The following is a 15674-nucleotide window of genomic DNA, read 5'->3' as shown; positions in this document are numbered from 1 at the left end:
TTCTATCTTATGATACAAAATTTATATGATTTCTCCACTTATTTCTAGCGTTTTCAATGAGTTTCCTAAGTTTAGGATAGTTTTGCTTTTATTTTGTTTTCACACTTATTTCATAAATAAACAGCAGTTTGACCTCTTCTCACTCTGCAGGCCATAACTGGAGCTACAAGTATCGGATTGAGGCTTGCGAGCATGCGTTGGAAAGCTAAGACAAAGAGATACAACTTTGATGTTGGAGCGAAATTCAAATTCCGAAGTTTACGTCGTGCCACGATGGGTTATATCGTACCACGATGAGAATGGAAAAAATCTGCACAGAATCTGCAAATCTTGAGGACCAAGCAGCCATCCCATCGCGCCACGATCAATCCAACGTACCACGATGCTGCTTAGAAATTAAGTCGAAAAAGCCTATAAATAGAGCCTTAGTCTCTCATATTTTATTCATTCCAGTTTTTGAGAAACTCTTGTAGCCTCTAGTATTCTATGGCTTGCTAAACCACTAGGGTTGATCTGCTGTAAGGGGATTTCTCCAAGACCTTGAGGTTATTTATATTATTCAGTTTTATTTAATTCTTTTCAATTATGTTCTTGTTCTTGTTTGCTTAATTCAAGTTTCATATACATGATTGTTAGTTTTGATTGATTTCTATTTCTTAAGGTAATCGTGTTTAACTTAGCTTATTCGTTAATTCACGTGTTCTTAACCGTTTGCTTAATTCGGTATACCGTTTGCTTAATTCGGTATCTAACAAAAGGAATATAATTCATATAGAATCGAATACGCTTGTTAATCGTTTCTATAATCAAAAGAGAATTAAATCCGCTTAGGGACTGATAATATAACGATCGATGATAAGTCTGAAATCTCCGAGCAGTAGATTAATCTGTTTCTCACAACTGTTTCTAAATCAACTTACTTTCTTCGTTTCTAATCATTGAAACCAAACCTAAACCCCTTTTTTTTTTTACAATTCTTACTTGATTATAATATTGATAAACTGATTTTAAGAGTCCTTGTGAGACGACCAAGGTTAACTTACCTTGTACTACATTTTACAAAATTCAATTATTTTTGACCGCATACGACAGCGATCAAATTGGCGCCGTTGCCGGGGACTCTTTGTCGATTTCAATCAATATTATTTTCGTAAATTAATATTTTTGTGTTTTGGTCGTGTGTTCTTGCATTCTTGTACCTACGGGAATTCTGGCTAGGAAAGGCTTGGTACTTAAGCGATCCTCGATCCACCTCCCTTACCTGGGAACCCCTGTAGTTGCTATTTGCTGGACAATTTGACCCTTACACACACAAAAAAAAAAAAATCAAATTTTCAAAAAAAATCTAAAAAAATAAAAAAGGCAGTTTCTGAAATTTGTTTCCGAATTAATTTCCCATTGTGCTGCCTCATCGAAAAAAATAAATAAATCAGAATCTCCTATTTTTTGAAAAAATAGGAGACGCCACCTCAAAAATCTCAAATTCATTGTTTTTCTATTTTATTTTAATTTATTACTATTTTCGTAATTTCAAAAAAATCCAAAAAAATTTGAAAAATCTTTATTTGATTTTATTAGATTTTTAGTCATATTTTTATATTTTTCTAATCTCGTCTCGATCGAATTTCCATTTTCGGTTGAATTTCTTCTTCTGATTCTAATTTAAACAATTACACCATGGCTGACCAAAAGACTTTAAGGGAGCTTGCAGCACCTGACATTAATTATAATTCACTTTGTATTGAATACCCTAATGTTGCTGTGGCTTTCGAATTAAAGCCGGGCCTAATACACCTGTTGCCCAAGTTTAGCGGTCTTTCCGGTGAAGACCCCCATAGGCATCTGAAGGAATTTCAGGTCGTGTGCTCTACACCCTTGAGACCTGAAGGAATCACCGAAGACCATATCAAGCTAAGAGCCTTCCCTTTCTCACTCCAAGGAGCTGCGAAGGACTGGTTATACTACCTTCAGCCAAACACTGTTGCAAGCTGGACTGATCTTAAAAAGCTTTTCCTAGAGAAATACTTCCCTGCTTCTAGGGCCGCATCCATAAGAAAGGATATATGCGGCATCAGACAATGTGACAGCGAGTCACTTTCTGAATACTGGGAACGATTCAAACAATTAGTGTCCAGCTGCCCCCAACACCAGATATCTGAGCAGCTACTTATCCAGTACTTCTACGAAGGACTATTACCCATGGATAGGAATATCTTAGATGCTGCTAGTGGCGGAGCCCTTGTCGATAAGACACCCGCTGCAGCGAAGGCTCTCATTGAGAACATGTCTCTCAACTCCCAACAATTCACCACTAGAAGCAATTCTGTGGTTCTGACAAAAGGAGTGAATGAAATTCAAGCCTCCCCTCCCAACAAGGCTATAGAAATCAGACTTGACGAGCTTACCTCTCTAGTGAAGCAGTTGGCATTAGGAAAGACCCGGACTGTAGGAAGAGTTTGTGGCATTTGCACCTCCCCTGAGCACCCGACAGATATATGTCCCATCCTACAAGATGAATCCATAACTGAGTTGCCTCAAGCATACGCAGCAAATGTGTACAATCAAGGCAACAACCAAAATAGATACAATGCTCCTGACCTTTCCACTAATAGATATCATCCCAACTGGAGAAACCATCCAAACTTGCAGTATGGGAATCCACCCGCACAACAACAGTTACAGTCACCCCTTCCCCAACCTGCTCAAAACATGCCACCACCAGCAGTGGCTACTTCTGGATCTTCACTAGAAGACATAGTCAAGCAATTGGCCGCGCAAATACAGACAACAAATGCATCCATGAACGATCTGAAAACACAGGTCGGACAACTAGTGACTACTATGAACCAAATGCAAACTCAGAGCTCCAGGAACCTCCCTGACCAAACCGTACCTAACCCAAATGTTAGTGCAATCACTCTTAGGTCTGGCAAGGAAGTCGACGCAGCAGTAGAAGCAAGTGTAGATAACAGTGGAGAAAAAAATGATAAAAATAATAAAAATAAGTCAACTCCTACACTTGCACCCACACCTACCCCTGAACTTGATGAAGATGAGGAGCAGTCCATACCACTTCCCTTCCCTCAAAGAGCTGTCAAAAGCAAAAGGGAGCATCAGTTCGACATGGATAGGGAGATCTTGGATGTTTTTAAGAAAGTTGAAGTAAACATCCCTCTCCTTGAGGCTATCAAACAAATCCCGAAATATGCCAAACTCCTCAAGGAGATGTGCACAAACAAGAGGAAACTAAAAGGGAACTCGAGAGTTAATATGAGTAGGAATGTCTCTGCAATCATACATCAGACAGACTTGCCCGAGAAATGTGAAGATCTTGGAGTCTTTACTGTCCCTTGTACCACAGGCACTACCGAATTCGGAAGTTGCATGTTGGACTTAGGCTCCTCCATAAATGTTATGCCTACATCTATATATAACTCTCTTTCCCTTGGTCCCTTGCAGCCTACAGGTCTTGTCATTCAGCTTGCAAATAGAAGCATCACCCGCCCTAAGGGTATTATCGAGGATGTGCTTGTTAAAGTTAATGATCTAATCTTTCCTGCAGATTTCTACATCCTCGACATGGAAAGAGAAACAAGTTCCAGTAAAGGAACCCTCATTCTAGGAAGGCCATTCATGAGGACCGCTAGAGCTAAAATTGATGCTTATGCAGGGACACTTTCAATGGCATTTGGGAATCGTGTTATCCGCTTCAACTTATTTGATGCTATGAAACACCCGCATGAAGAACACTCTGTCTTTGCATTAGATCTATTTGATGGGTTGATAGATAATGAGTGCGCTGATGAGTTTATTAATGGTTTTCCATCTATTGTTGGTTTTGATGACACTTTCACTGGTCAGGACAGCACTAATATTGAAATTTGTTCTGTGTATGCTAAAATTAATGACAATCATGTTGCTACTAATAGCACTGACACTATTAGCACATACACTGGCACTTCTAACACAATCACTGTTGCAAACATTGACATTCTTGGTGGCTCCTCCACGATACCACAAGAGTCCAAAGTTCAATCTGATCTAGATGAATTATATGCTGCTCTTGGAATAGATCAATCTGCTGAAATTTTTTCTTGTGAATGTGGTATTTGTAATGTTTGTCTTGAGATCAATGCAGCTATTTTAGGTGAAGACATTTTGATGCTGACAACCACTTGTGCAGAAATTCAAACAAATTCAATAACTCTTGAAGTTGACACCAAAAATGTGGATTTTAGTCGGAAGCAACTATTGCCTATAGTAGAAAAATTGTTGGTGGAGCCTCTGATTAAGCCACGCGACAATCAGTTGTTCTTCACAATCTATGCATCTCTCCCACCTATTTTATCTGACTCACAAGCTCAATTTGGCTTCTCTGTTTTCCACGTTTTTGTTATTGCAGGTCAACCATATTTTGTACTATTATACAAGTTCACGTGGTATTTGCTTTTTCTTGTTTCATGTGTTCGTAGTGCAGAAAGGCCTCCACCAAAACCGCCAGACATGGACTTTCCAGCTGCTACAGCTTAGCTCCTCGGGTGTGTTCCTTCCTTTTCTCACTTTATGCTTATTGTTATACATTGCGGACAATGTCTGTTTTAAGTGTGGGGGGAACATTTATTTATTTTATTTTTCTGTCAATTAAAAAAATATAACAATAATAAAATAAAAATAAATTTAGCATGCATGCAATTGTTATGAGTAGTTACATGTTTTAAGACTAGAGCAATATAGCTGTAGGATTGGTGAAATTTTTGGAAATTCTTGTTTTCATGCTTGATATGATGATCTTTGCACCTTAATGCACAACTGCTGAAAAACATGCAAACTTAGTAGTGGCTTGATAAATCTTTAAAATACACAGTCATTATCCTAAGTTGTCTGAGTATAGAATATGATAAAGAGGTATGATTAGGACTAAGTTTGAGGGAAAGCTGGATTACTTGATTGTAGGATCATGGCTAGATTAAATGATGGGATACTACACAATAAAAAAAAAAATTAATTATAGAATAAGTTCCTGTGCCCGAAACTGGAGGAACAATAATGAATATGTTAAGTTCCTGTGCCCGAAACTGGAGGAACAAATACTGTGTAGGGTGCTCTATTCGGAGTAACAGGTTGGACTCATTACAAGTGAGATCCCGTCAGGTGAAAAGGTAGAGTAGCACCTAAAGCATAACTAAAATGAACTTAAGTAGTATCCTTGCGTATAAAAATCAAAAAGCCTGTGAGAACAAGAAAAGCGTAGCTTCCCCCAAGCTGAAATCCGAACTCAAACTCTGAGTTGTAGGAAAGAAAAGACAGCTTAGTATCCTGACTGTGTAGTTTTCAAGAAGGATCATGTCATGACTCTGGTTGACAGTAATAGGCAGTACACACACACACGCTTGATTATCATTGACGGTTGATATACGGGAGTTATGCCAATCTTTGAAAAACAATCCATAGTTTGAACTTGAATCTTAGAATGTGTTGATTGCTTGTGACGTTGTATCATGACTTATTATCTATCTAAAAAGAAAAAAAAAAAAAAAAGGGAATGAAATAAAAAAATTTGAGCCTTTAAGCTTGAGTTTTGCTCAGGAGAGCAAAAGAATAAGTGTGGGGGTATTTGATCAGTGTATTTATAATGCACTTTCTTCTATCTTATGATACAAAATTTATATGATTTCTCCACTTATTTCTAGCGTTTTCAATGAGTTTCCTAAGTTTAGGATAGTTTTGCTTTTATTTTGTTTTCACACTTATTTCATAAATAAACAGCAGTTTGACCTCTTCTCACTCTGCAGGCCATAACTGGAGCTACGAGTATCGGATTGAGGCTTGCGAGCATGCGTTGGAAAGCTAAGACAAAGAGATACAACTTTGATGTTGGAGCGAAATTCAAATTCCGAAGTTTACGTCGTGCCACGATGGGTTATATCGTACCACGATGAGAATGGAAAAAATCTGCACAGAATCTGCAAATCTTGAGGACCAAGCAGCCATCCCATCGCGCCACGATCAATCCAACGTACCACGATGCTGCTTAGAAATTAAGTCGAAAAAGCCTATAAATAGAGCCTTAGTCTCTCATATTTTATTCATTCCAGTTTTTGAGAACCTCTTGTAGCCTCTAGTATTCTATGGCTTGCTAAACCACTAGGGTTGATCTGCTGTAAGGGGATTTCTCCAAGACCTTGAGGTTATTTATATTATTCAGTTTTATTTAATTCTTTTCAATTATGTTCTTGTTCTTGTTTGCTTAATTCAAGTTTCATATACATGATTGTTAGTTTTGATTGATTTCTATTTCTTAAGGTAATCGTGTTTAACTTAGCTTATTCGTTAATTCACGTGTTCTTAACCGTTTGCTTAATTCGGTATACCGTTTGCTTAATTCGGTATCTAACAAAAGGAATATAATTCATATAGAATCGAATACGCTTGTTAATCGTTTCTATAATCAAAAGAGAATTAAATCCGCTTAGGGACTGATAATATAACGATCGATGATAAGTCTGAAATCTCCGAGCAGTAGATTAATCTGTTTCTCACAACTGTTTCTAAATCAACTTACTTTCTTCGTTTCTAATCATTGAAACCAAACCTAAACCCCTTTTTTTTTACAATTCTTACTTGATTATAATATTGATAAACTGATTTTAAGAGTCCTTGTGAGACGACCAAGGTTAACTTACCTTGTACTACATTTTACAAAATTCAATTATTTTTGACCGCATACGACAGCGATCAACAAACCCATAAATATAAAATAGAAATAAAACTGAAAGAATACAAAATGAGTAACATAAAATAAAAAATAAGACCAAGTGAAATACACGTGCGAGAATATACCATTAATATCCGGTTTTTATTGTCTGCGTACGGTGCGAGGCTCATATGTCATGCGCACCAGAGACAGAGCCAGAAAACAAATGTCTAAAGGAGAGAGATGACGATTAAGAACAAATATATTAACCGTTAGATTAGTTTTTGCATAATGACCTTTTTTTTATGAAAATAAAAGAACAAATATATGAAAATCTAATTTTGATTGTAATGATCGTTTTTAAAAATACTATTTTTAAAAAAAGATATTTATTGTTTTTTAAGATTATCAAGATATTTATTGTTTTTAAAAATATATCTACGATCGCATACCCAGCTCTACTGGCGGCTAGCCCTAGCCGCTAATAATTAATACTCAATATAATCGATAGCACATGTTAAAAACGTGTAAAAAGACAAAAATTAATCAGTAGATTGCTGATGAGCATTAAATCCCAAAGTAAGCATGTCTTCATAAGAAATTAAATTAACAACTATGTAAATAAATACTCTAACCCCAAAACTTGTCTATAAAACTCCAACATCAGAGTCTTAATGTAAATTTTTAAAATGTAAATCACTTCAATATTTAAATTTTTAAAAATAAATATTAAATTATTTGAAAACAATTGCTTGATAAGAAACATATATTACATTAACAAATAATGAAATTTTAAGATAGAAGTTTGTTACCTCATTAATCAAAGAAATTACAGTCGATGATAAACACAAAAAGAAGCGATTGACTTGTAAAGCAGTAGGTTAAACTCCAGCGACAACATCTCTGGCAACATATATGGTAGCGTGGTAGTAGGAACAACTAAGAAGAAAGACTGGAGGTAATGAAGACTCTTAGGTTGAGGTTTTACAATCAAGTTTTGGGGTTAGAGGCTGGGTACCAAATTTGTACTAGTTGAATTGAAGTTTATGTTTTAAAAGGTATATGAACTTATGAAGATGAAGAATCAGAGGTTGATCAAGTTGTTGGTTTTGGATCAAAGAAAACGGTGTTGGAAAAACAATATGGTGATACTTACTACTATCTACTCCATATATAGTATAATTAATAATAAAAATGAAAACAAAATAACGGACAAAGACACGTGATGAACAGTCAAAGAGCCTTAACTGCTCCGTTTAAACCTCACCTTAGAATCTACCATAATTTATATATAACTTAACTACCTTATTTTCTTTTTCCTTTTTAAATAAAACTACATTTTATTATTTATTTGTAAAAAACGAATTCATTTATAAAATTAAGTTGCAATTTTTAAATAAATAATGTTTTTTTTTTTTTTATTATTATGGGTCCATTTTGATTATTTGTTCGGGCCTCCAAAATATCGGAACCGGCCCCTGATATATATATATATATATATATATATATATATATATATATATATATATATATATATATATATATATATATATATAACTTTAAAATTATTGATAAAATATATTTATATTTTTTTAAAAAAACTTAACAAAATTGATTATGGGATGGGCCGGATCTGGATTTGCTACAGTTATAGATGGGCCGGTGTGGGTAGGAAGCAGATTTTCTGCTGTAACTGCGTCAACGCAGTTACAGCAGCAGCCGTTGGATGTCAATCAATGGTCATGATTATTTTAATGTTTATGTAATACAAACCGTCCGATGATAAATCAATGGCCTAGATCGATGGGTAAGCACTGAACAAAGCCAACCCATCGTCTACCGAGGCAAGGCAATAATTGACGCGTCATACCCCACTCACGGACCCATATTTACTGCTGTTGATATTAACACATTTTTCCATTGTTTTAAATCACAGCCAGTGAATTTTGATCGAACGTCTGTGATTAATCTTTCTCTATTAAATGTCAGCCACTGATTCAGATCGAACGGTCCTTAGCTGTAACAGCAAGAAATCCATTTCCCCACTCACTACACCGATTGACGAAGTTGGGTATTAACTCCGAAACCAACCATATTCCTTAGAAACACGCGTCCCTTGATGGTAGTGATTAACCCCATATATATGTCATTGATATCTCTTCACTTCCCACAATTAATCAATTTCTCTTCACTTCCATCTGATCAACAACAGACAAGTCTAAGGCGTCTACCAACCCAGCAAACAAACCTTTGAAAAATGGCGGAACACCGTGCCGAATCTTCTGTTCGTCCAGCCATAAGTTTTTTCAGTACAGTGCATGTCGAAGGAGAGGTAAGTACCCTGATGTTTAATATGCGTTTTAAAAGAGAAAAACCATTATGGAGTAATAAAAATACAAAATCCTTCGATTAAAAAACTAACCACAACGATGATGTGTTAACATTGTTGTGTCTTTTTTTTTTCCAGATATAATAACTTAAATTTAAGTTTTATTTTAAATTTGTTTCCATTTATGTTGTAACGTTAGGTCAAGGGCGAAGTTGAACCGGATTTTTACAGAGAATACAAACAAGAGTTAGGGAAAGAATGGCGTCTGTTAGATTCAACCGGAAGTGGGGTTCAAAAAGTCGTTGAGTTCAACGATGATGATGAAGTTCCCAGGCTTACAAAAGGGTGGACGGAGCTTAGGGAAATGTATGGTTTACAAGGTCATCATTCGGTATTATTCAAATACATAGGTTCAAGTTCCTTTCAGATCTTTGTGTCACCCGAAAAGATTACTCCTGCACAGTTCCCAACGTGGCATTCGAAAAGTCGAGCGCTTCGAAAGGCTGTGACATTTAAAGTTACTATCACAGAGGATCCTGAAGTTAATCCGATTTTGGTAAGTTTCTGAGTTTTGTGTTATATTGTTCAATTTTTGCTAAGAACGTTTAATGAATTAAACAGATATAGTTGTTAAATTTGTTTTAATGGTTTGTTTCGTTCGTTTCAGACATTACCATACGATCTGGGAGATTATCTGTGGAACACAATGCTTGGCCGGGTCAGGCTAGTTGGTAACAATGGTGAAAAGCACTGGTGCTCGTTGGAGTTTAAGCAGTATCCTTTTGGAGTCACAACACCTAACAGAAATTTTATATGGATTATGTAAGATACATGTGTAACCTTCATATTTTCTTTGTTTAGAGCAAGGCACTTTCCAAACTGATTGACAAAGTATATCCCGATTACTATACCTTCTGTGGACTGGCAGATTTTGGGAGGTGGGACATCGTGGAGGCTAGAGGTGTGCCTAACCTTGGGAACAAGTATTTAGTCAGTAAATGTACAAAATTATAATGAAATTGGTATAATTATGGTGTTAATGTTATATGTTCAAAATGTAGTGATGCTTCTGGACTATGGGTTGTGGAGTGGCTCAATATGCAAAACAGTTTTACGAGCAACGCAATTGGATTGGTAAATTATCTTTCTCTTGTAAAGTTGTTATGTTTTGAAAAACCAAACTTTAATTCAGAACGTGGAATAACATATGCATTTGATATCATTATGGTTTACCATGATATGCCTTTGAGTATGAACAAGTAGTACAATCCAATTCCTCTGTAAGATATGCTTTGCAACAACATGGTGCCATGGATTAACACACGTTAACTACCTGTATACCATGCTGCATTTACAACACACAAATTAAAGTCAGTTATCAGTTTTAATAAGTACACATTTGCGTTTGATATAATTTGTTTTTCATGCCGCCCATAAACTTAAACTCAAAATTATAGTAAGGTCAAGCAAACACAGTCAAACACAGCTATGTGGTTCCTATCTGAATGTTCTTATTTGGTTCCACAAACAAACACATTCAAACTGATAATGAATTAAAATAAATGTGCGTTGTCAAATACTTGTTCCTGAACTTGTTATTTAATTACTAACCAAATAACGTGTTATGCTAGCTGGATGAGAATGTGACCAGAATGATTGTGACAATGAGAGTCTTGCTTGGCAACCACAATGAGGTTAGCAACAGTTTGATACAACGGGCGAGGATGTATTGGCATCAAGTAACTGCAGAAGATGATCAGTGACGAGGACGAGGGGTATGTGGGAAGCAAAAGTAATTATGTATGGTATTTTGAAGGGCACTTCATGTTTAATGGTACTAGCATTATTTTGGACGGGCCACTAAGACTTTTATAGGCCCATTATTTTGTGTGCACTATATATATAGTATGATGGGCACTTCATGTATGGTACTAGCATTAATTTTTGAGACCCATTAGTTTGGATGTGGATGTAGACCTGGTATGGGTGAGTTTTTGGATGGGCCACTAAGACTTTTATAGGCCCATTATTTTGTGTGCACTATATATATAGTATGATGGGCACTTCATGTTTAATGGTACTAGCATTAATTTTTGAGACCCATTATTTTGGGTGTGGATGTAGACCTGGTATGGGTGAGTTTTTGGATGGGCCACTAACACTTTTATAGGCCCATTATTTTGTGTGAGCTAATATATAAACAATTTAAAATTTCCTTTCCATATTGATGCATAGCCAGAATATATTACATTCATTAAATCTAATACAACTAAAAGGGTATTAACGGGAATCTTGTCAGGAAATGAATTGTCACATTTTATGAGGTTTTTGTATACTACATATGGCTAATAGTAAGATTCCCTGTCTCCTGATTTAGTTCCTTTTCGAGAAAGTAATAAGTATACTACATATTTCCAACACATATTTTAACTGTACAGCTACAGGATGTAACAACAGTAAATATTGGTTTATATTACCTATAAAATGGCTTCCTATCCACACTTGAGATGATACGCAAGAAACAAACTTGTGAAAAATAGCCAGGTTGGTTTTATTATCATTTTCAGTTTCAATCAATGGCATCTAGCTCAAATAACTCCCCAAACCCAAATCCACTTCATCGTTTAGATCTATCGAAGCTTAAAATCCCTAGCAAAACCTATACCCACACAATGATGGCAGAAACCACTATACCAGTATCAGACAAATGTTTTCATGAAAAATTAGTAACAATAGAGCTTCATGTTCAAGGGTTCTATAAACTTTATGTTCAACCTCTGTCTGGACTCCAACCTATACCAACTGAAAGTGATTTTATTGTATCCCCAATATATAAATACAAGTTCGGCCTTCCTCTTTTCATTGTCACTAAAAATGTGCAATTATTTTCTGTCGGTTTGTTTCAAAGGTTGGCAAATTTACCCATAAGTAATGATTTAGCTAATTATGTTTCACCGTATATTTTTGAAAATTGCGTTAGAATCGGACAGCGATCTGGAGGAAAGGAATTTAAGATTGTCTTTGATATTAAGGTTGTTGAGATGGATTTGGCAGATTCGCATGATTGCGGTGAATATCGTAGACGTGGTTTTGTTTGATTGGTATTAATGATTAAATATTGACGATTATCTTATCGTATTAGTACTTTTTTAGGTCGGGCAACTATAGTAGTTATGATTTATTATTAATGATTTGTATTAGTACTTTTTCAAGTTTGGATAGGATTTTATAGCTAAGTGATCCAAAAAAAGGCGACCCCCAAAAAGAACCTAAAGGATATACCAATATGTTGGGCATGATATGTATGATTATGTACAAGACCTCCACTCAAGAGAAGTATAAGTTATGATATACTCTGTTGATGATTAATCTCATCTTTATGCCTTTGTTATGAAATCTGACATAGGGTCATTGTGTTTGTTAACTTATAATTAGTTGGTCTTATTTGGAAGTTTATTTATTTATGGTTATGCATAATGTGTCTGTAACAACTATGAATTTTTAATGATTTCTAACAAAAATTAATCATTCTTACTACCGGTCGAATAAGCGTGTTGAAATTCATTAACTAACTAGTATTGTTAATTAATCCCGTGCATCGGCACGGTAACAAATTACACTAATGTATAACAACCGGCAAGTGCTAACAAACAGGAAGGAACAATTATAAATAACAAAACGGTAACCCAACACGGAATAGTAGTTACACACATTACCTACAAGATTGCATCCAGAGAGCTCCTATCTGGTGTTGACGTAGCCTTCGTAATTGTTACCGCTTAACCGTACAGACATTGATTGAACAGAACTGGCTGCAGGAAATTCTCCATCTTCAGCCAGGTTAGGACAAGATCTTATGTTGTGTCCAACTTGGGAGCATCCGCCACATGTTCCTGGACGCCTGCTTCTCCCAGCTGTAGTGTTGTTGGAACTGGGTCCACCGCCTTTGCTTCTTGCATAGGAAGGGTTCAATATGTTATCAACTTCGACCGGACCATTTAAATTCACAGGACCGTTATCACCAACGTACTTTGATTTAAGCCTCGTGATTTCATTGGTTAGATAATCCAAATAGTTTTTATAATCATCAACATCCTTGTAAGCCAAATCGGAAACTTCCTTGCTAAGATGCACCAAATTGGCATGTCTCGCAACCAAATGTGAATCCCAGTAATGTGAACCATCGTTAACATTACCACGAATTGAGTCCTTTGCAAATTTAGACCATCGATTCAACACAAGATTAGTCGGGAATTCAACAGTATCAAGATATACCATAATTGCCACGATGTGTTCACAAGGAATTCCAATTGATTCCATTCTAAGACAAGAACATTTAAATTCATTGTTTGATGGACTGTGAGATACACGGCAAACATGTCCTTCGTCTTGATACTTCGTCACAGAATAAATTGAAAAGGATGCCATCTCTTGAGTGTCACATAATGATATCAGGGAAACCTTTTTTAGTACAGAACGTACCAAGCAGAAAATCTCATGTGTGAATTGTTTTGATGCAGACCTCTCGAGTGACCTTAGAGGGGTCTGCAAGACAGCATTTCCATATTGTGAATGAAAATCCGCCTCCACCTCCCTGAAGCGAAAATAACATACACATCTATTAAACTGCTTCACAAAATCAGTCATATTCATCTTTGAGTGGACAAACTGACCCATGTGACTGTGAAATGCTTCACACCGCGACGTCGTTCGTATTCCTGCAAAAAAATGCCCCCTAATATGGGCTGTTGACCACATCTTCTTTTTCTGGTACAATTCTTTGATCCAACTGTTGTCTTGAAGCCCAAACTTATCTATCATTTCATTCCACAGTTTCTCAAATTTCCAAACATCGTTATCGCCAAGCATGCATTTTTTCAAGTATGGAATGAACTCTAGGTTACCAATGTTAGACATGGCATTTCGAAGAAGATGCCAAGCACATAACCTATGATAACTATTAGGACATACTCTCCTTATTGCATTCCTCATAGCTACATCACCGTCTGTTATTACAGAAACAGGGGCCTTGCCTTTCATCGCAAGCAAAAATTGCTCCAACAACCACACATATGTGCCTTCAACCTCATTAGAAACTACAGCAGTGGCAAAGATAATTGTCTGATTATGGTGGTTGACACCGGAAAATACAACAAACGGGCACCTGTATTTATTTTTGTTATATGTAGCATCGAATGCCAACACATCACCAAAAACCTCATAATTCTTTTGGCTTTCTCCATCACACCAAAATAATCTTTGCAACCTACCACAAGCATCGACCGTGTGTGCAACGAACATCAATGGATCTTTAGTCCTAAGACCTAGAAGGTACTTAACAGCACCTTTAGCATCAGAAGACGTTTCTTTTCTTTGTCTTTGAATTTGATTGTGCAAATCCTTCTTCAAAAACCCTACCTTATCATACCCTCCCGCAGCATTGGCAAACGCACCGATCATTTGAGCAACCTTTATCCCAGCTTGACCATAGTTCTTAATTTGAATCTGATCTGATTTTGTAAGTTTCCTATGTGCTACCAATAGCCCACAGTGCTTCTCCGTCAACATATAATGATTGTGCTCAAAACTGAAAATAGTAATGTACCAGAGACCCGAAATTATATCAATATGCACTCGAAGTCTTGCACTGCAACCACACCTGGTTTCGTGTTTCGGACCACGCTTGCGCGTCACTTCAGTTAAATCGCGACGGTCTTTCCTGTAGCCTTCTAGGTTACAAACGAATGTTTTTTGAACAAGAACTCCATCTTTATTTCTAACATCTTGCCCTTTGCGAACAGCAAAACCGTTCATCTTTGCAAACCAACAGTAAAATTTGTATGCAACTTCCAAATTACCAAATCGCAACTTAGAAACGTCTTCATTGTGCAAGTTAAACATATCAATCTTTACAACATCCTCCTCACCATCAATTATGACTAATTGCTCTGCATTTTCATCCAAATGTGTCCACTCATTGTCGATATCTGAATTTTCATCCAAATCGTTGGCAACCGTGTTCCCACTTTCATCCAAATGTTCCCACTCATTGTCGGTATCAGAATAACTTTCATCACCGTCAAGTTCACCCCCCAAGCTTTCATCATCTTCCTCATAATCATTATAATCATTATAATCATGATCTGCAGAGTGACCAACATTGTCATCTTCTGCATCAAACCCAATGTCATTGTCTCCAATATTATCCTCATCACCTCTACAATGTTCTCTATAAGAAGGATTCTCTTGTGTTAACTCGTTCAATGCTTGCTAAAAAATAAATAAATGACTACATCAATATAAAATACAACAAATATATACTATCGGTTAAAAGCACAAATACATACTAGCACTTACAAAGTAAGCATCCATTACTTCATCGCGCGCTGAACTGACACCAGCAACACCACCGTCGACGGCACCACGAACTTCGCCACTAACAGCACCATCAGCGTCACCAACGACTTCACCACGAACTTCGCCACTAACAGCACCATCAGCGTCACCAACGACTTCACCACGAACTTCGCCACTAACAGCACCATCAGCGTCACCAACGACTTCACCACGAACTTCGCCACTAACAGCACCATCAGCGTCACCAACGACCTCACCACGAACTTGGTTATTCATTGTTCTGCGGTCGATCTT

The 15674-nt window shown here is 36.6% G+C and overlaps 1 protein-coding gene across 1 annotated transcript; it reads left to right on the top strand.

Annotated features, from left to right (window-relative positions):
• The first annotated feature begins 1677 nt into the window (after positions 1-1677).
• On the top strand, positions 1678-4530 carry LOC123895899. Its single transcript, XM_045946368.1, has 2 exons — positions 1678-2652; positions 2728-4530. The coding sequence occupies exons 1-2, from the start codon at positions 1678-1680 to the stop codon at positions 4528-4530; spliced, it is 2778 nt and encodes a 925-aa protein (XP_045802324.1).
• Positions 4531-15674: the final 11144 nt, after the last annotated feature.

Source organism: Trifolium pratense, linkage group LG7, assembly GCF_020283565.1.
Source record: "Trifolium pratense cultivar HEN17-A07 linkage group LG7, ARS_RC_1.1, whole genome shotgun sequence".
NCBI classification, from domain to species: domain Eukaryota; kingdom Viridiplantae; phylum Streptophyta; class Magnoliopsida; order Fabales; family Fabaceae; genus Trifolium; species Trifolium pratense.
Note: the sequence above shows the minus strand (reverse complement) of the source record. Positions and strands in the feature narration are given on the sequence as shown.